Genomic DNA, 20486 nt, shown 5'->3' on the forward strand with positions numbered 1-20486 from the left:
TGCCATTGGCTCCCGCTGCTGCCAATCAGGAGAGAGAGGGGGCGGGACCAAACCAGAGTTTTGTGTCTGAATGCAGCTTGGCTTGGGTGCCCCCATAGCAAGCTGCTTGCTGTGGGGGTACTTGACAGGAGGGAGGGGCCAGGAGAGCTGAAGAGAGACCCAAGAAGAGGAGGATCTGGGCTACTTTGTGGGAAAACCATTACACAGGGCAGGTAAGTATAACTTGTTTGTAAAGTCTCGTTTTTTTTTTTTTTTGTTATTTTTATTAAAAAAAAAAAATCACTTGAAGTCCAGGGGTTTCAGAAGAGGCTGTATTACTTGCCTTTTTCCTCACTCCTGCAGGGTATCTCCAACATTATGACCAGTCCCATGCAGCCTCCTCTCTAAGTTGCTCCCGTGCCAGAGCAGGAGGGTGTGTAATACAGCCACTCCCTGTACCCCCTAAACTTAACAAGCATTTAAGCCTTGCAATTGATGGGGGGGGGGGGGGGGGGGTTCAGCATGGGCAACTTTTGTTGGGCTTTAAGCCTTATGTTTCTCAGGGACTTTTTTTGGCAAGATGTACTGTAGATGGAGTATTAGACTTGACCATAATGGGCAGAGCCAGGAAGTCTGCGTAGAAAATCCTTGTTGATGGCATCCCCAAGGACTGTGGTTCATTCATCCCACAAATATCCAGTCCTCATTAACTAATAATGAACATTTAAGGAGAATTTACTAAAAGATATTACACTTCAGCTGACAAGATATGAAAGAATAATGTTTTCAAGCAAATGGCTAAATGCATAAGTGAAAAATAATCATGTTTTACCTGTCAAAGGATCTCTAATTCTGTGCAGCCAGTCTGTGTTATGACAGTATATTTAGGTGTTTATACAGCATAAAAATTAATAGGTTTAAGATATTTTATATGTGATCACATTTCTCAAAGCATTAATTTAATTTAAAAAGAAGAGTGTATGCAATTCAGTAACCCATATCAATCACAATTCTTTATTCTGAAAACCAGTGCTGAGACAAGATCATCCTGCGCCCAGGGCAAAGATGCCAAACTGCGTCCCTTAGTGTTAGGGTCAGGGCGCCCCCATTCCTGCAATAAACCATTGTGCCCAGGACAGCTTCCCCTCCTGCCCACCCCTTGCCCCAGCCCTGCTGAAGACTCTAAAGCTGGATGAATATTTGAATGAAAATTCTTAAAAGAATATTCTAAGCAAGTTTGTTAGCTTTTCCAATCTGTGGGTCAAATCGACTTTTTTTTTTTTTTTTGGACCACGGTGAGGAGAAAATTTGAATGAGCAGGATAGAACATGTTAAAGTGGAGCTCCACCCAAGAGCTTCTCCCCTTCCTCCCCCCGCCCACCCCTCCGCTGCCACATTTGGCACCTTTCAGGTGGGGGGGCGGGTACTTGTTTTTGACAGGTAGCCGCTCTCACTACCTGGGGACTTTCCTGCGGCCCACCACTACCTTCCCCCATCACCAGGCCATTCACAAAGCACAGTGTGCTTCGCAAATGCGCAGTAGGGAGCCGGCTGCTGATACCCCTTATAAGAAATTGCTGCGGCAGCAACCGAGAGCTGATTGAAAAATCGGCTTGGGTGAAGACACCACTGGATTCCAGGACAAATAGGTGTTCTAATATTAAAAGTCAGCAGCTACAGTATTTGTAGCTGCTGACTTACATTTTTTTCACCCCTAACTACTGGACTGGAAGGAGAACGGTACCAATGAAGAAAAATGGTACCTAAAATTTATTACAAGATTAAAATGTTATAGACATGAAAAATGTACACATTTATCACAGACATGATATAAAAAAGGCAATAAAATGCTCTTCTTAGTGTTGATTCTCACCAACCCCACTGCAGTAGGGGATGAGAGACTTGCTTTGGCTTCGACGCAGATTGCGTTTCACGGGACATAGCCTGCTTCTTCAGGAAAATGAATTGCAGTCAAACACTAGAATAAGAAATATTGTAAACATCAATTCCAATCTCATTCTATCAATTAGTATAATGGCTCAAAGATTTGTTGCCACATACCTCAAAGTTTATACAAAAGCATATCAAGGGAGTCAAAATATATGATCTTCATACAGTCAGCCACTACCACCTTCTGGTCAAAGGGGATAGTCCTCACACAGCTCTTTGAGGAGACCAAGCCCCTATTTATCATTTCATATTAATATCTGAAAAGATCTCTCATATGGATATCCTGATAACAAATGTAACAGAACCCATCAACATTACACAGTGTATAGAGCAATAGGGCAAAAGGATATTTTGGTATGGGGCCCCTTTTAATTACAAAGTACACCCCTACTCCCCAGTTTGGAAATGCATATCTATTAGAGTTGCTTATCCTGCCTGCTTTAATTTTTTTCTGAAGCAGCGTGGAGACCTGCTTTAAAATAAAGATGTAACATTTATGCATAATTGACATGGTGGAACACAGCGCTGCTCATTTTCCAGTATGGTTGCCTCCACACAGATAGCAGACCACGTGAATAACTGTAAAAAGAAAAGTTGCTGAGAGACCTTGGGCAATACTGGTGACTGGTCATTTGCTTTCTGCTTGCCTTTTCTGGGCACAATCTGCAGTTTAGGTGCTCTTTAATATAATAATAAATAAAATAAAATCACTGATGTGATGTAATCCAATCTAATTCAAAACGTGGTCCATGCTCCTTTCTATTTATTTTTGTTGTTGTTGGTTGCAATGGGTTACTGCACACAAATAACATTATATTTATGTTATTAATTAGGGGTAAAGTGTCCGTGTACTTTAGGATCCAAAGTGTCAGCATGCATTCTTTGTACACTGTAAGATGAAGTTATATCCAGTCTCACTTTCCCTACAGAGAAGGCGAAGCTGAAGGACACAGACTATCCTCTTGTTGCTCGAATTCTGCATGGTCCCTGTGAGCTGGTGTGTAAGGTTTTCCTGATGGAGAAGGATCAAGTGGAAGAAATCACCTATGATGTAAGATTCACTCTGGACACTCTGATGTGCTTCCTTTTTTCTTTTTTTTTTTCTTTTATAATGACCTTGGACAAGAGCAACAATAAGATGACTGATATTGTTCTTGTCTATAGCGAGGGTCACATTTTCAGTGCAATTCTGCTTGCACATTAACATGAATTATGTCAACCATTACCTTTGTTGTGGTAAAGCCTAATTAATTTGAATGGGCTACAATGGTCCTAACAGCGCCACAGTGCAAATATATGAATCCAGCCTATAGCAACCAGACTGATTTTTTTTTTTTTTTTTTTTTTACGTTTTTTTTAATTTTATTTTAGGCTATACTAAAGATGGGACTAGATCAGTTGCTACAAGCACAACCAACAATTATATTCTAAGTACTAGTGCTGATGCGTGGTCCTTTTTAAAAAAAAAAAAAAATTAAAAATCCAATAGTGACTTTAGTGAGCTGTTTGCCATTCTGAGTTGCCCAAAACTTGAGCCGTGGGTGGCCTTGTTTGTACCACAAACTTTGATTTGAAAAATCAAAGAAGCCATTGGGAAAATTGTTGTCAGCTGAACAGTGACTACATCCAATCAGATGCAGTCACAGTTTGGGTATTCTGACAGTCGCAGGTGCCAGCTACCAGAATACAGTGGCTGCCAGGGAAATATTTCCATTCACGCTATTTGGTATGAATGCGAAAATATATTATATAATGACAAACTGTGTTGAGGGACAGGCATATTACTTATGTAGGCAGGTGCTGTGGCTTGCTTTGGCGTGCCACACAAGAATTGTGCTGTATTTTTCCACCTTGTAATTGTTTAGGAAGGGATGATGAGTGATAATGGCTAATCTATTCTCCCCAGTGGCTAATGTAGATCTCTTACCTTTAAACCTGTGATAAGGGTGGGCGTTTGTTATACTGTGCGAGTATGCACAACATACATGCGGATTATGCTGCACCTACCTCTTACTGTGCTATCCTCCAGCAGTGACCCTTTTTTTTCAGCTTCCACGGGCAAACCTCGTCTAACACTCTGTGCAGGAGTTACATTGTTCCTGGCCCCCAGCTTAATTCCTGACATGCCAGAATGAGCCAGGCTTTATATAAAGTACTACAAATCACCTGGAGGTAGGGCAAAGGATTTTTGGCAAAGGAGATTTTGCATGTTTCTTTTGTCAAAATACTTTACCTCTACTCTAAACTGTTTTTAGTAAAGTTCCACTTTAATATAATAAATGTAAGAAAGAGCAACCTTGTAAAAAAAAGCAAAAAAGAGTTTTACTTTTAGATCAACATTGTAATAATACAAATCAGTATTAGAACATCTTGGTGCTGCAGCACTTATTCAGACCTGAAAATTGAAGTAGCCAGGCCGAAAATCGCCGACCAAACAGCAACTGCATCCAGTGAGATGAAGTCACTGTTGAGGTATTCGTGGGAGTAGCGGCTGTAAAAACGTAATGGCGATGGAGATTCCATCACCATCCAAACAGTTTAGAATGGGGCTGAACAAAGAGAAATATGAACGTGTATGGTTAGTCTAATGAATGCCTATTATATGGCTTTGAGTAAAGAAAACAGTGTAATTTTTTTTTATGAGAAAAAAAAAAAAAAATGTGAGTAAAATTTAAAATATATGAAGCTGCTCCTTTAAGTGGATCCCCCACCTCAAAGCAAAAAGATTTTTTTTAAAGTAAGGCGCTGTCACACAACCTAAAATTTACAAATGCAATACCATCAAAAAAACCTCAATCCAATTAGTGTAAAATAATAAAACAAAGTGAAAAAAAGTTTCATATTGACAATATAAAGTCCATAGAAGATAGTCCTTATAAAAAGCTCCAACCACCGTGCCTTCTGATAAGGTGCTTAAATGATTTTTTCAATTCGTTCTCCACCACTGTGTATACAAAATGTACCCTTTCCAGCCATACATAATGAATGTGCCTTTAACTACTTGCCGCAAACCTGCTGTCACTGCACCTTGGTACTTTGACGTAGAATACCGGGGTTATGGCAGCTGATAGCTGCCATAACCCCAGTATTTTTTTCAATGGCGGATGGTCCTCTTTCAGATAAAAGTGGTCTCTGCAGAAGATTCATCGCAAGTTCACTTTTATCGGCGGTCATCTCCGCCGCTTACCAGAGCCACCAGGAGCATGGAGTCAAGTGAGGGAAAGATGGCCCCCACTCGGCTCCATAACATTGGATGACGGAAGCAATGTCAAACGTCACTTATGCCCAATGGTGTTAAAGGGGAAATTAAAGAAAAATGTTATATTTTTTTTTATTTTATTTATTGCATTTAGGTGTAAATGAGATCTGAGGTCTTTTTGACCCCAGATCTCACATTAAAGAGTTCCTGTCATACTTTTTTTCTATTACAAGGAATGTTTACATTCCTTGTTAGAGGAATAAAAACCTCAGGTAAGTGTTAGGGGAGCTGAGGGGGAATGTTGCACACAGAAGCCTTTTTATCTTCATGCATAGAATGCCTTTACAACCCCTTTAGGTAGCCGATGAAAAGATCCATACACGTGATGCCTTATGGAGATAAACCAGCCACTGGCTTCTCAGATTCCTTCTCTCTCTCCCCAGCAGCCCAGACCCAGAAAAGATGTAAAATTCCAGAATGGTATAATTACGTTTTTTCTAAAAGGTAAAAAAAAAATTAAAACCGATTTGTGCATTTACATTTTATGGGGCTCAGGTCAGCATCAACATAAACAGCTTGGTTTTTAATTATCCCACAGGGCGCTGGTGGCCCAATGACCAGAAGTGTTATCCAAACCTAAAAGGAAGTGACGTCACGGATGGCAGGCGCGTAGCCTCAATGAATTTCACATACCAATGTCATCAGGATTTTTCTGATAACGTTTATGCAAAATGCATTGAGGCTGCGCGACCGTCGCCCGCAACGTCACTTCCTGTTGGGTTTGGATAGAACTTCTGGTCATTGGAACGCACGCCACCTTGTCCGAGTGACCTGCAGGGATAATTAAAAACCAGGCTGTTTATGTTGGTGCTGACCTGAGCCCCATAAAATGTAAATGCACAATCATTTTTAATTTTTTTTACCTTTTAATAAAAACAGAATTCCAATATTCTGGAATTTTACAACTTTTCTGGGTCTGGGCTGCTGGGGAGAGAGAAAAGAAATCTGAGAGGTCAGTGGCTGGTTTATCTCTATAAGGCATCGCGTGTGTGGATCTTCTCCTCTGCTACTTAAAGAGGAGCTGCAGTCTTCTCACATAATTTGTAATAAAAACATCTTTGCCATTCTGAAGCTTCCCTCCAACCACTTTGCATATTATTTTATATATACTGTCATTCTGTACTTGCCAAATTTGCTGCAGAAATCTCTCTCCACTAAGTCTGGCTGGAACCATTATAACTGTGGGCAGCTGAAAGCTGCTGCCTGTTCACTTCCTGGATTTGCACAGACACACAGAGGCACACCTCCAGCTCTGCAGCTCTCATTGGCCCTCTTATGACTCATCCCCCCTCCCTTCCTGGCAAACTCTCACGAGAATGAGAGAGAGCTGCGCATGATGTCATAAGCCTAGGCTTTTTACCAGACAAGAAACAAGAAGTGGGCTGTATAAGGTATTTACTGGCAGAAAAAAAATGTTTTACTATCCAACATTAAAACGACAAGGGCAGAAGATTTAATAGATGGGAAGTTGAAAAAATGACTGGAGTTATGCTTTAAGAACGAGCGTTACCCCAAGTTATTATTGGCGCATTCATTATGTATGGCTGGTAAGGGTGCACTTTGTATACACAGTGGTGGAGCACGAATTGAATAAATCATTTGAGTGCCTTATTATCAGAAGGCACAGTGGTTGGAGCTTTTTATAAGGACTATCTTCTATGGACTTTATATTGTCAATATCAAACTTATTTTTTTCACTTGGTTTTATTATTTTACACTAATTTTGATGTTTTTTATGGTATTGCATTTGTAAATTTTAGATTGTGTGGTGGCGCCTTACTTTTTAAAAAAAATCTTCTTTTTTATTTTATGGGCAAAATGTTGGATGAGGACACATCAATGTGACACAAGCACCGGAGGGCACTGCAAATCAGCCTTAGTAACAGCTCACATTGCATTGCAAATGTACTATTTTCTGTTTAAGCATTTATAATTTCTTTCATTTATGTGTTTGTTGTATTTCTCAGGTGGCACAGTACATTAAGTTTGAGATGCCTGTACTAAACAGCTTCATTATGAAACTCAAGGAGGAAGAGGACAGGGAAATCACCAAGCTGACGAGGAGGTACAGTAGAGCTATTATCAGGCTACTTTGTGTGCTCCGTACAAACTGCACAGATGAAACAGCCAGAAAGCAACAAAAAGGAGCAACCAAGATAGTTGCTGAGTGAAATGCACATTTTTCAAGAGCTAACTCCTAAATAAACCCACAGCTCTCTATTCTCTTAGAGTAAACATATAATCAGGTCAAAGTGACTCATGTAACTAGGGTTGCACCGATGCCGATACTAGTATCAGTGCCGATACCGAGCATTTGCGCGAGTACTTGTACTCGTGCAAATGCTCCGATGCTTGACTCCATACTTGGGCAGTCTCAGGGGTGATCGGTGGGGTGGAGTTACAAGCACTGATCTCCCTGTATGGAGAAACAGGAATGTAGTTACATGTGTAGAAGTTCATGTGCACTTATGGAGTCAGCGGCTGAAAAGCAGTGGAGGCATCCCAGAGAGGTCTGGAGGGATTGCCCAGATGGAGGTGGAGAAGCAGGACAGCCTGTGGGTCTTGCTGGTAGTTGACACCGGTTGTACAGGGAGACCTGGGTGAGAAGCTTGACTGTGTAAAGCTTGGCTGCACGCCGTCCGTCCTCTCGAATGCCGGAAACCAGAACCGGAAGTCCAACCAGCGTGGAACGCACAACTCACTGGGTTCCGTTAGAGCAGAAGTGTCGCATGGACGTGTCAGGTGATGCGTTTCAATGCTTCCGCATTTTCTTCAGATCTAATGGCTGTGAGTAATGTCAATCATTTATAGGCTGATGCTGGTTACTATGTAACTGTCAGCTGGATAAAACAAAAATAGAGGTGGGACGGCCAAAAAAATGCTTATAAAAAAAAATAAGTGCACATGGACTTCTATACATGTAACTACATGCCTGATTCTCACTCATAAGTTGTGAGTAGTCACTTGGCCACCTTTTAATATATTTTCATTAAACTGTTTTTACATACTGCATACCCCCCCACCGCCGCACTGATCACCCCTGGCTGTCCCCCTCTGTGCTTCCTGTGTCCTCCCTGGCTCTCTGTGTCCTCCTCTTGGTCCCGATCCATTTTATCCTCTGGGTCCCCCGCTGTGTCATCCTCCGGGTCCCCCTGTGTCCTTCGCGGCTCTCCGGCTCCTCTGGTCCCCTCATGTCCTCCTCCGGTCCCCCCATGTCCTTCCCGGCTCTCCAGTTCCTCCACAGGTCTCCCCTGCCCTGGATCTTTCAGGATGGAGAGCGGAGGAAGGAGCCGGCAAATCTGTCATTTACCAGCTCCTTCCTTTTCCGAATGAACAGAGTCAGTGATCACTGCCTCTGTCCATTAATCCTAATTGAAACAATGTAACCTGTGTTTATGATGCTCCAGTTTATGAATGGGAAGGAGCCTCTGTCTCCTGTTAATTCATTTTCAGTGCATCTGAGGCTGCAGAGAAAGGGACTGAGGAATCTCTGTCCTCAGTCCCTTTCCCTGTCTCAAAGGGGAGATATCAGGGGTCCTGATATCTCACCAAAGCCACCCCCCTCCACCTCCCAACAGGGCTGAATTTTTTTTTCTTATAAATATTTCAAAGTTAAATTGTAAAAAAATAAAATAAAAAAATTGAAAAAAAAAAAAACAGAAAAATATAAAATTTTCAAAAATAATAATAATAAAAACTGACACATGTGCCACTGTCACATGTCAATAAAAAAAAATTAGTATCTGTATCGGCGAGTACTTAAAAAAGTATCGGTACTTGTCTTAAAAAAGTGGTATTGGCGCAACCCTACATGTAACGGTTCCTTTGTTTTAATATAATATTTCCTAAAAGCAGAGACCCTAAAGAATAAAATAGTGCTTTTCTAGATGTTTGTCACATGGTATTAATGCAACGTTTTTTCAAAGGTAGCATTTCAGTAGAAAATACACTATTGTTGACATTAGAGCATTTTATTGCGCTGTATCTCTGGCGTGTATGGAGTCAAATATTCTAAGTGGTGAAGCTTACAAGTACTGATTATTCTCTAGAGTTGCAAGGTTTTAATTTAAAAACTGATGTCAGTTCCTTTAAAAATGCTGGTATATACTGTAGGTATAAAGGAGTATGATAAATGCACTAATTTTCAAGTTTGGAAATGATTATTCTTTCAATCCAGTGTCCTTTTGGTAGCCATTTAGTGCTACCTATGTACATTGATTTCAAACCTGTACTTGCCTGTGTCTTGATCCAGTAAGAAAATAGGAATGCACATTTTTATACAGTACAGCAATATTAGGGGACCTCTTGATGAGGAAACCATATTCTCAGCTAAGGCTCACATCCATCACTGGAGGCTGCCAGTTTTAGAGTTTGTTACTAGTTTTTGGGCAGAGTAGACTGGTGATGTACTTGCCCATACTAGTGCTGCTTCTAGGCAAGGGGAGCCTTTAGTATGGCACTGGATCCTCAGCTGTGATGCATAGCTGTCCTAACAGATTTCCTTTAACTTCCTATTCCAGTCTTTGTATCACAGAATTCTTTTTCTATGTTGCAGGTACACATCACTCCGATTCTTAATTGAGCAGCGCTTGCATGACATGGCTAACAACCCTGCCACCATATAGACCCTGCACTCTGCAAATGAGCCCAGATCGCGTGCACCCATCACCTTGCCCAGCCTGGTTCTAGGAATCGGCCATGGAATCTTCATTCTAAAACAAGCACATTCAGCTTAACCCTCTCCATTATTGGAGGGAACTGCACTGTATTGTAATGCTTCCAATAACACATTGAATCATGTAGCACTGCATTATTTCCAAGATATGGAAAAAGAAATGAACTCCCAGCCTTCATTTTGTTAAATAGTGACCTTATTGTGCTACATTACATTGTGTTGTTATGAATTTCAACCACTGTGGTTCACAGGATCAAAGACACTTAAAGTGTTTGTTTTCTGCTTACTTGAAGTAAAAAAAAAAATGTTACAGGATATTGGAGTTTAATCAGATTATCAGTGGTGTGAATTGGGCCAAATCTTTCTGTGACCAAATTTACTGAAAGGTTTGTAAAAACCATATGAATGTATATATAGTTCTGCTGTCATGGTCACATCAGCGATGTCTGATCCTAATGATACAGAAACATGAAGCCTCAGCCCATTCTGGATTGCAGTTTGCAAGGCAGAGTATTGTGGGTGTATTTTCAAAGATTCCCTCATCTCCATCCACAGATTGTAAAACCTAGCGATGAATGTCTTTGTCATGATAGACTGAGTTTCGGTTCACAGCGCCCCAGTTTGCAAACGTGCAGATTGGGGGGGGCAAAGTAGAATTTGTTACATCAACTCATCTTTCAGTCTAGGTATGAAAAATATGCAGGAAAGGATTATGCTTCCAAATCATAAGCACAATGTTTAAAACAATGTAACTTTTGTCGCAATGACAAAACTCACTGAAGAAGCATTATGAATGATGTGAAAAAAAGACACCGGGGTGCATTTACAAATACTGGCCCAGATGATGTTAGCTTTGCTTTTGGAGCCTACTGAAAATGATGCTATTAGCAACACAACAGTTCTTTTTGAACTAGCTTATATAAATATGTCAAACTGAGCTAGTGTGTAACCTAGTGATGGTCCTCACAGAAGAACTGAAGGCACTGGGGACAAGACTGATACCTTCAGTTAGGATATTCATAGATTGTCAGAACGCTTATCTAACAATAAGCAGTAAGAGGCTTGCCCATTGTTGTGCTGCTCACCACATCATGGGACCCACCATGATTTTTCATTCTCTGGTTAACCTGAGCACAAGCCTACATGCAGTTGAAAAGTCATTCCCTTTTCCTAAAAGGATAATTCTAAATTGGTCATGAATTTTCCAGCCTACTGAAAAATGTTTTTAGGCAATAAAAGGAACTTTTACTGCTTATGAATAGTCCTCATGTCTGTAGTGCAACACCTACTTTTGTTACTATTATTTCTAGTGATGCTTGGATAAGTATAGTTAATACGTTGGATTAAGGGCTCATTTACACTTGCTTCGGCTTCAACAAGGCTTCAGACAAGCTTTGTTAAAGCTCTCTGAATGCTAGTCAAAGCTCCTGTCACTAAATAAAATGGTTAGCTTGTAGTCCTGTTCACACCTTGCTTTTGTTTTGCTTCGGCTTCACTTAAGAAATTTTACCCCACGTAGCTTCAGTGGTGCTTCAAAACATCTTCAAAGCCTCCATAGAAGTCTATGGCAAAGCTTGCTTGAAGCCTCATAAAAGCACCAAGCAAAAGCAGGTGTAAACAGGATTTTAGGCTAACCATTTTATTTAGTGACCGGAGCTTTGACTGGCGTTCAAGGAGCTTTAACATAGCGTGTCTGAAGCCATATTTTGAAGCAAGTGTAAACTAGCCCTAAGGCTGCCAATTTATTTAAAATGGGCTGCCAAGGCAGGGCAATGGACCCAAAAAATGCACTTTTTTTAAAATTTTCATAACGAAATGCACTGTGTTGTGGTACGCTGCAGTGTGGGTCCATTGAAACCTAATGTACTTGTGCATTGGGATACAATTCTAAATTACTGAAATCAGGAAGTCCTGTGCATTGTCGTGTGTAATATTGCAATGCATGGATGTGAAACCAGCCATGAGATGGAAACCTAGACATGAAGGTAGATTGTTTATCCAACAGAAGGCAGGAAAAATACCAGCTCCACAGATCTTTAATGGTGATATTCATCTAAAAAATAACGTATACAATCTTTCTTACGAAATTGAATGTTGGACATGAAATCCTATATTTCCTGAGAGCCTCATTTACTTTATGGGAGTAGCCAGAGATATCACCTTCGATTTGCATGTCCCCAGTGATGACCAGTCCTCGAAGGTACACTGCTTAGTTGATGGTGCTTTGTTTAGCGATGGGATTTGAGCAGTTTAATGGCCCTGTGTATAATTACATTGACTAATGTGTATGTTTTGTAATATTGCTGGACTGTGCTGAGCTTGTAAAATATATGTCATGTCTGTGTGTGTTTTTCTATCTAACAAATGTGAAGTTTTTTTTTGCAGCAGACGATGCTGATTTGCCCAGCTCCCCTTCCCTTCTGAATAAAGCACTTTGCAGTAACATTTACTTTTAGTTTTGTCTGTATGTTTTCCTTTTACATTCACCAAATCAAAGGTTAAACCATATGAGTATATCCTCTGTTGGGGAGGAAAAGGATTTAGACAGTGCCTGTTATGTAATTAGGAATACACCTATAGGGTAGTATAATACATACTGTGGTGGTGTTGAGGTAGTGCAGGGTCAATCGCTCCACAATCTAATTGTATCCTGCATTAAAATCAAGAGGATGCAGCTCATATAACAAGTTTAACCATTTAAGGACCAGAAGGATTTACACCCTTAATGAACAGGCCATTTTTTGCCATACAGCACTGTTGTTTTAACTGACAATTGCACGGTCCTGCGACATTGTATCCAAACAAAATTGATGTCCTTTTTTTCCTACAAATAGAGCTTTCTTTTGGTGGTATTTGATCACCTCTGTGGTTTTTATTTTTTGCGCTATAACCAAAAAAAGACCGACAACTTTGAAAATTCTTTTACTTTTTGCTATAATATCCAAAAAAAACAACACATTTCTTCATCAGTTTAGGCCAGTATGTACAAGTATTCTTCTACATATTTTTGGTTAAAAAAAAAAAAAGACGCAATTAGCATATATTGATTGGTTTGCACAAAAGTTATAGCGTCTACAAAATAGGGGAAAGATTTATGGCATTTTTATTTATTATTTTTTTTTTTTTTTTTTACTAGTAATGGTGGTCATCAGCAATTTTTACCGGGACTGAGACATTACGGCGGACAGATTGGACACTTTTGACACTTTTTTGGGACCATTGACATTATTACAGTGATCAGAGCTAAAAATAGCCACTGATACCTGCATAAATGACAATGGCAGGGAAGGGGTTAAGTGTGTCCTAGGGAGTTATTTTGAACTGTGGGGGGAGTGGACTGACTGGGAGTACAGAGAGATCGCTGTACCTGATCACTAGGAACAGACCATCTCACTGAACTTTCCTGTCAGAATGGGGATCTGCTTTGTTTACATTGGCAGATCTCTGTTCTACCTCTCTGAGGAGCGATCGTGGGTGGCCGGCAGACATCGCGGCCGCCGGACCCGCACATCGGCTTCCCTGCTGTGCAGCGGGTATGTGTGCACCCACAGTGACTCGTGGACGAAACAACGTATGGGTATGTTTCGCGCAAAAGGGCTGCTCTGCCGCAGTAGATATGTGGTGGGCAGTCCTTAAGTGGTTTAGGTACTCTGGTATGCTAATAAAAAGCACTCATGGGGGCAATATACTCTTGGGGTCGATTTACTAATACTGGAGAGTGCAAAATCTGATGCAACCCTGCATAGAAGCCAATCCGTTTCCAGATTTTTTTTTTTTTTTTTTTTTTAAAGCTTAAACAAACAAGCTGAGGTTAGAAGCTGGTAGGCTACCATGCACAGCTGCACTCTGCAGTTTTAGACTTTCACAGCTATATTAACTTGCTGGTTATCCCAGGACTTTAAGACCCCTTTTTACACTGAAGTGCCGATAAAACAGCAGTTAAGCGCCGGTCATTTTAGCGGCGCTCTTGCAGCCCTTTTCGGGCATTGTGGGGTGTTTTTCAAGGTCATGTGACAGTGTGACCTTAAAAAGAAAAATTACCCGTTTGCAGCGCCTTTAAGGCGCTTTGTAAGCGCTGCCCATTCATATCAATGGGCAGGGACGTTTTGGGAGCACTATTTATAGCGCTCCCAAACCCCCCCCAAAGATGCTGCTTGCAGGACTTTTTCTAACATCCCGCAAGCGCACCGCCCGAGTGTGAAAGCACTCATTGCAATGAATGGGAGGAAGTTTTCGGGCGCTTTTTAGAGGCTATTGCTAGCGCGAAAACTGCCTCAGTGTGAAAGGGGTCTAAAAGTCCCAATACTACTAAAGTCAGGTCCATGAACAAACCTACTGTATAATCTATAGCAAGACCATAAAAGGAAGAGGTCAGCGCTAAAGAAAAGGAATAAGCAGCTTGCAGTAGGTAGGTATACAAGGGTACATTTACTAAAGCTGTAGCACTCAGAATCTGGTGCAGTCGTGCATGGTAGCCAATCGGCTTCTAACTTGTTTAATCATGACAGCTTGTTTAACCTCCCTGGCGGTATGATTATGTCAGATTTTTGAAGCTCGAAGCGGTACATTGTTTTGCATGGAAATTTGACGTTTTATATTGTAGGCCTGTCATTCTTCGTAATAACACACCTAAATCTGTCCAAACAAGAGTCTAGTAGACATCCCGGGTATGATAAAGTTTGAAACACGAAATTGTAAATTTATAATATAAATATAAAACAAATATAATAATAATACATTTTATTCAATAATTTAATCAAATAAAAAACACTGAAATTTGCTCAGTTGCAAAATTGTCGTCATCGTCGTTGTCCCTTTCAGTGTCTGAAAGGGACGAATTTCCCCACAAATCACTATCGCTCAATTCTGCAAGTGATTCTAATTTACTATTGCTGTCTTCTAGCTGCTCAAAAAAACACTTTTGATGTAAAGGGACACTTTTTGGATGCCATGCAGGATCCTGGAGACAAGGTAAATAAGCTGTACATGGTTCCTGCTATGCAATCCAGAGTGTGGCTCAGGGTTACTGCTTTTGGTAGTGAAAATTCGCTCCAAGCCACACTCTGGAATACCGCCAGGAAGGTTAACCCCTTCCCGCCTGTGCTATAGCTGAATGATGGCTATTGCGCAGGCTTACTTTGCTGGGAGGGCGTCTATTAACGTCCTGCCATGATCGCACCCCCTGCAGCGTGCAGGTGGTGAGCTCTGTTTGCCGAGTCCTTCGGACTCAGCTGATCACAGATCGGGGTAAAGGGCGGATCACAGCAGCCCTTTACCACGTGATCACGGTGTCCAATGACATCTAATCATAGATGTAAACACAAGCCAGTTACCGGCTTTTCTTTCCACGCTGACAGCATGAGGAGAGAAGAAGAAAGCCGATAACCAGCTTCTGTTAAAGGGACATTGGCACTGATTATCAGTGTCTTGATAATCGGTGCAGTCCCACCAGTGCTGCCAATCAGTGCCTCTTCATTAGTACTGCCTCATTGGTGCCACCTGTTAGTGCCCATCAGTGTAGCCTCAACAGCGCACATCAGTGAAGAAGATATAATACCTGTTTGCAAAATGTTATAACAAACAATTACTTTTTTTTCCCCAAAAAATTTTCTGTCTTTTTTGTTTGTTCAGCAAAAAATTGGTGGTAGTTAACCACTTGCTTACCGGGCACTTAAACCCCCCTCCTATCCAGACCAATTTTCAGCTTTGGGCGCTGACGCACTTTGAATGACAATTGCGCGGTCATACAACACTGTACCCAAATGAAATTTTTATCATTTTTTCACCACAAATAGAGCTTTCTTTTGGTGGTATTTGATCACCTCTGCGGTTTTTACTTTTTATTAAAAAAATGTAAAAAACTGAATTTTTTTTTAAAAAAAAGTTTATTTTTTTATATTTTGTTTTAAAAAATTTTAAACGGGTAATTTTTTTCCTTCATTGATGTACGCTGATGAGGCGGCAGTGATGGGCACTGATAGGCGGCAGTGATGGGCACTGATGGGTGGCAGTGATGGGCACTGATGGGTGGCAGTGATGGGCAGCACTGGCAGGTGGCACTGATTGGCACTACAGGTGGGCATTGATAGGTGGTACTTGTGGGCACTGATAGGTGGTACTTGTGGGCACTGTTAGGTGGCACTGTGGGCACTGTTAGGTGGCACTGTGGGCACTGTTAGGTGGCACTGTGGGCACTATTAGGTGGCACTGTGGGCACTATTAGGTGGCACTTTTATTGGGCACTGATGAGGCAGATGTGCCTCTTCCACTTGGGGACCGATGTCCCTCACATCCGATCCGGTGATCGGCTTTTTTTTCTACTCGCGCTGTCAGCGTGAGTAAAAAAAAAAACCGATTACCGATCTTTTGTTTACATCATGTGATCAGCTGTCATTGGCTGACAGCTGATCACATGGTAAGGGGCCGGGACCAGCCCCTTACATAGATCGGTGATCAGCCGAGTCTCAGTGACTCGGTGATCACAACGCGCCCGGCGCGCGCCCTGCAGGGCGCGCGCAGGGAGCGTGCACAGGGGAGGACGTCATATGACGTCCTCCCGGGAATGTAGGTCCGCGCTGTAGCCGTCATTCGGCTATAGCGCGGATGCCAAGCGGTTAAATACCACCAAAAGAAAACACTATTTGTGTTAAAAAAAAAAAAAGAAATACATTTAATTTGGGTATAGTGTAGCATGTCCGCGCAATTGGCATTCAAAGTGTAACAGTGCTGAAAGTTGGCCTGGACACGAAGGGGGAGAACGTGTCCAATAGGCAAGTGGTTAATTAAGCCGGCAATAAAACCTGGAAGCTGATTGGTTTCTTTGCAGAGCTTCACCAGAGTTTGCACTCTTTAGTTTTAGTAAATTCCCCCCCCCCCCCCCCAGTACCCAAATGCTAGAACAAAAAAGATGTATGGCCTCCAAATACAAATATTACAAACTTAAAACATGCTCTCATTGGTACAATAATTATGGTGTGCAAAAAATGTGCCAATAAAAGAAAAAAATATATAAAAAATCTACAGGGAGTGCCTTCCACTAGCTACTGAAAATCCTTTCCAAAAAACGTGAGCAACAGAATTAGATTGCACTCATGGACATTCAGCCCGGGTTCACACCTCTGCGAATTAGATGTGCGTTTCCCCACATCTAATTCGCATAGTAGGAGAATGTGATTGGCTCCCTATGGAGCTGGTTCACATATCTCCAGGGCGGCTGCGGAGTGCACTGCACAAAAACGCTGTGCGTCTTTGGCTCCGTTTCAGGGCCGAATTCAGGCATAGAATCGGCCCTGATTCGTCCCTGAAACGGGGAACAGGGACGCACAGCGCTCCTATGCGATCCGCAGCCCAGTATAGTGTGAACCCGGGCTAAAGCTGCCAAAGGGAAGCGGCAACATGAGCGGTTTGAATCAATAGGATCCCTCACACATGGTCACACCCAGCAGTACCACCTCACCTCTGGGGATAGTCAGAAGGTTTGCTTGATACTGTCTATGCTGGGCAATCCCAGCATAGGAAAAAACTATTCAGTCTCAGGGAGTGTACGAGGACATGGGGCCACACAATGAGACTGGAGGAGAAGCGGTTTAACCTTAAACTGCGCAGTGGGTTTTCCCTTTCAGGGCAATAAGGATGTGGATCTCTCTTCCACAATCGGTGGTGGCAGCGGGGAGTATGGATATTTTTAAAAGACTTGGATGTGCATCTTAAAGAGCACAACGTACAGGGATATGGGAAATAATTATAGACACTGATACATGTACACCTACACAGGTTGAACTGGATGGACTTTTTTCAGCCTTACCTATTATGTAAATATGTCTAGGAGAAAAGCGCTCACCGCATGGAGCCATAAGCAAGGGGCCACATATAGTGTACTATATTTATTAAAAAGTAAAAACTTCACACAAAAAGGTACTGTAAAAGGCTTCATCCAAATGTCAGCAAATACAAATCATTACAGATAAAACAGTTCACTTACAGAAAGAGCCGCTAGTTCCAAGCATGGAAGTGGTGGCGTTGACATCAGCGCTTCGCTCTGCCCCAGTACTGTAAAATCTAGATCTGGATTCACGAAAATCATTAAATGTACCTGAATCTGCCTTGGATATCAGCCGTCCTTAATCCCTTGCATAGCAAACTTGGAGGGGCAAGAACAGCACAGCCAGGCTTTATTGCTTTCTAAGTTGCTGTCTAACACTGGGAGCTTTCTGACAAAAGCTGAAAGCAGACCGATGATCTTATTCCTTCATTGTTCAAACAAAAGCTTTGGTGGGTCTCAGATCAAACTGTGTTGCTTAACGACTCTATAATTTGAAGGTAGGGCACAAGGAGGGCAGAAGCTGAGTATGTGTGAGACTGTGCATATATGTATGACATACAGTGAGGGAAAAAAGTATTTGATCCCCTGCTGTTTTTGTACGTTTGCCCACTGACATAGAAACAATCAGTCTATAATTTTAATGGTAGGTTTAGTTTAACAGTGAGAGACAGAATAACAACAAAAATATCCTGAAAAACGCATTTCAAAAAAGTTATAAATTAATTTACATTTTAATAAGTGAAATAAGTTTTTGATCCCCTATCAATCAGCAAGATTTCTGGATCCCAGGTATCTTCTATACAGGTAACGAGCTGAGATTAGAAGCACTCTCTTGGGCTGGGTTTACACTGGTGCGAAAAAAAAAACCAGCATGGGTTCCCCCTCCAAGACAATACCAGACCCTTTGGTCTGGCATGGATTTCAAGGGGAACCCCCACACTGAAAAAATGGCATGCCCCCCAAAAAATCCATACCAGACCCTTATCCAAGCACGCAGCCTGGCAGTTCAAGAAAAGGGAAGGGACAAGTGAGCAGACCCCCCCTTCCCGGACCATACCAGGCCACGTGCCCTCAACATGGGTGGTGGGTTCTGCGCCCCCCACCCCAAAGCACCTTGTCCCCATGTTAATGGGGACAAGGGCTTCTTCCTGGCAATCCTGGCTGTTGGTTGTCGGGGTCTGTGGGGGGGGCTTATCAGAATCTGGAAGCCCCCTTTAACAAGCCCCCCCCACCCTATGTGAATGAGTATGGGGTACATTGTACCCCTACCCATTCACATAAAAAAATAAGTGTCAAAAATAAAACGCAGTACACAGGCTTTTAAAGTAATTTATTAAGGCAGCTCCAGCGTCTCTTCTGATTTCTTTTCCCCTCTCCGGTTCTTCTTCCTCCCCTGCTGATGTCTTCTGCCTCTGCTGGTTCTTCTCCGCTGATGTCTTCTAGCCCTCTCTGGTTCTTCTCCCTCAGTTCGCTGTCTTCTGCCTCTGCCGGGTCTCCTCTCTGCGCTGTCTTCTCCCTCTGTTCTTCCGATGTTGCCTTGATGCCAGAGGCGTAACTAGAATCTTCAGGGCCCCGGTGCAAGAAACCATGAAGGGCCCCCAGCAGGGGCGTTGCTAGGTCTACAAAAGATCTCAGGCTAGAGCCCATAGCACAAATAAAAAAATCAATCAGCGCGAAGTGGTATGCAACTAGAACAGCAGCTGAACACTAGGGCCAAAATTCAAATCCCTCAATAAACATCAACAGACAGTGCAGCGCTTAATAAATGGAAAATAAAATTGAGGTAGAACACAATACAATCCACCACAGTGTGTAGACAGAACAGTCCAAATAATCAGGTCCAAATAGATCTTCAAGGTAGAAAGGACTGCATATTTGCAAATGGTGATTCCAGGAGCCCACCACCACGGAAACAAATGGCCTCTCACCTGGTGTTGTAGACCCTTTAATTATAGAGGGTCAGAAAACGCCTTTGGCATATAATCAAATAGTATGCGGCTAGGTGAATCTTCATCAAGGACTCAATGCAGGACACTCCGGTAGGGACATATAAGGAATAAAAGTGGCGAAAAATAGTGCTCTCCGTATACAATAATCTTTATTTCAGTGTAAAAATCATAAAAACACTCACAAGAGAAGTACTTGGTATAGGCAGACAAGCAGTGATGACGATCTCCTGTTCCTCCGAACAGCAGAGCAGATGCGCAGTGGCCGCGGGTGACGTCACGACGCTACCTCGTTCTGGACGCGTTGCGTCCCAGTGGGCGGGGACTTCATCAGCAGATGAGGAACGTCGTGGGCACCCGTGCTATATACCAGGTAAGTAACCATGGCTACAGTACACAAAACGAAATTGACCTGAGGCTCATCCGGAAGTCAATCCGGACGTGACTCCTTATGCAGAAATACAAAATAAACGAAGGTGAATCTCCCAAAGGCAATAGGGAAAGACCTAAATATGATAATAAAACCGCATCAATCCTCAAAAGGACAAGTGCATAATTCCCAAAAAGGAATAATACCATGCCAAGGGGAAAGTAAGATATTAAAAGTCAAAACATATATATATAAAAAAACATATGTATATAAAAAATTTAATTCGATACAATAAATATTCAGAACACTATAAAATTTAAAATGTGAGTCATCCGCGGCCACTGTCATCAAATATAATATGATAAAAATTCAATCAAATAGGAATCAACGATCTGATATAAAGCAATTTGTATCGAAATCCACGTTTAACCCCTCAGGGCAAAGAACCCTGGTTTCGAAGATCCAGTAAGATTCTCTCTTACTCA

At 41.9% G+C, this 20486-nt stretch overlaps 1 protein-coding gene across 1 annotated transcript in view; it reads left to right on the forward strand.

Annotated features, from left to right (window-relative positions):
- Positions 1-10157, forward strand: part of RASSF2 (Ras association domain family member 2) — an 89834-nt gene extending 79677 nt beyond the window's left edge. Inside the window, exons 9-11 of the mRNA XM_073622044.1 lie at positions 2859-2980; positions 7156-7253; positions 9744-10157. Of these exons, the coding sequence (XP_073478145.1) occupies positions 2859-2980; positions 7156-7253; positions 9744-9813 (290 nt within the window). The 3' untranslated portion in view covers positions 9814-10157. The remainder of the gene's footprint in view (positions 1-2858; positions 2981-7155; positions 7254-9743) is intronic.
- The last annotated feature ends 10329 nt before the right edge of the window (positions 10158-20486 follow it).

This window comes from Aquarana catesbeiana, linkage group LG03, assembly GCF_042186555.1.
Source record: "Aquarana catesbeiana isolate 2022-GZ linkage group LG03, ASM4218655v1, whole genome shotgun sequence".
Lineage (NCBI taxonomy): Eukaryota > Metazoa > Chordata > Amphibia > Anura > Ranidae > Aquarana > Aquarana catesbeiana.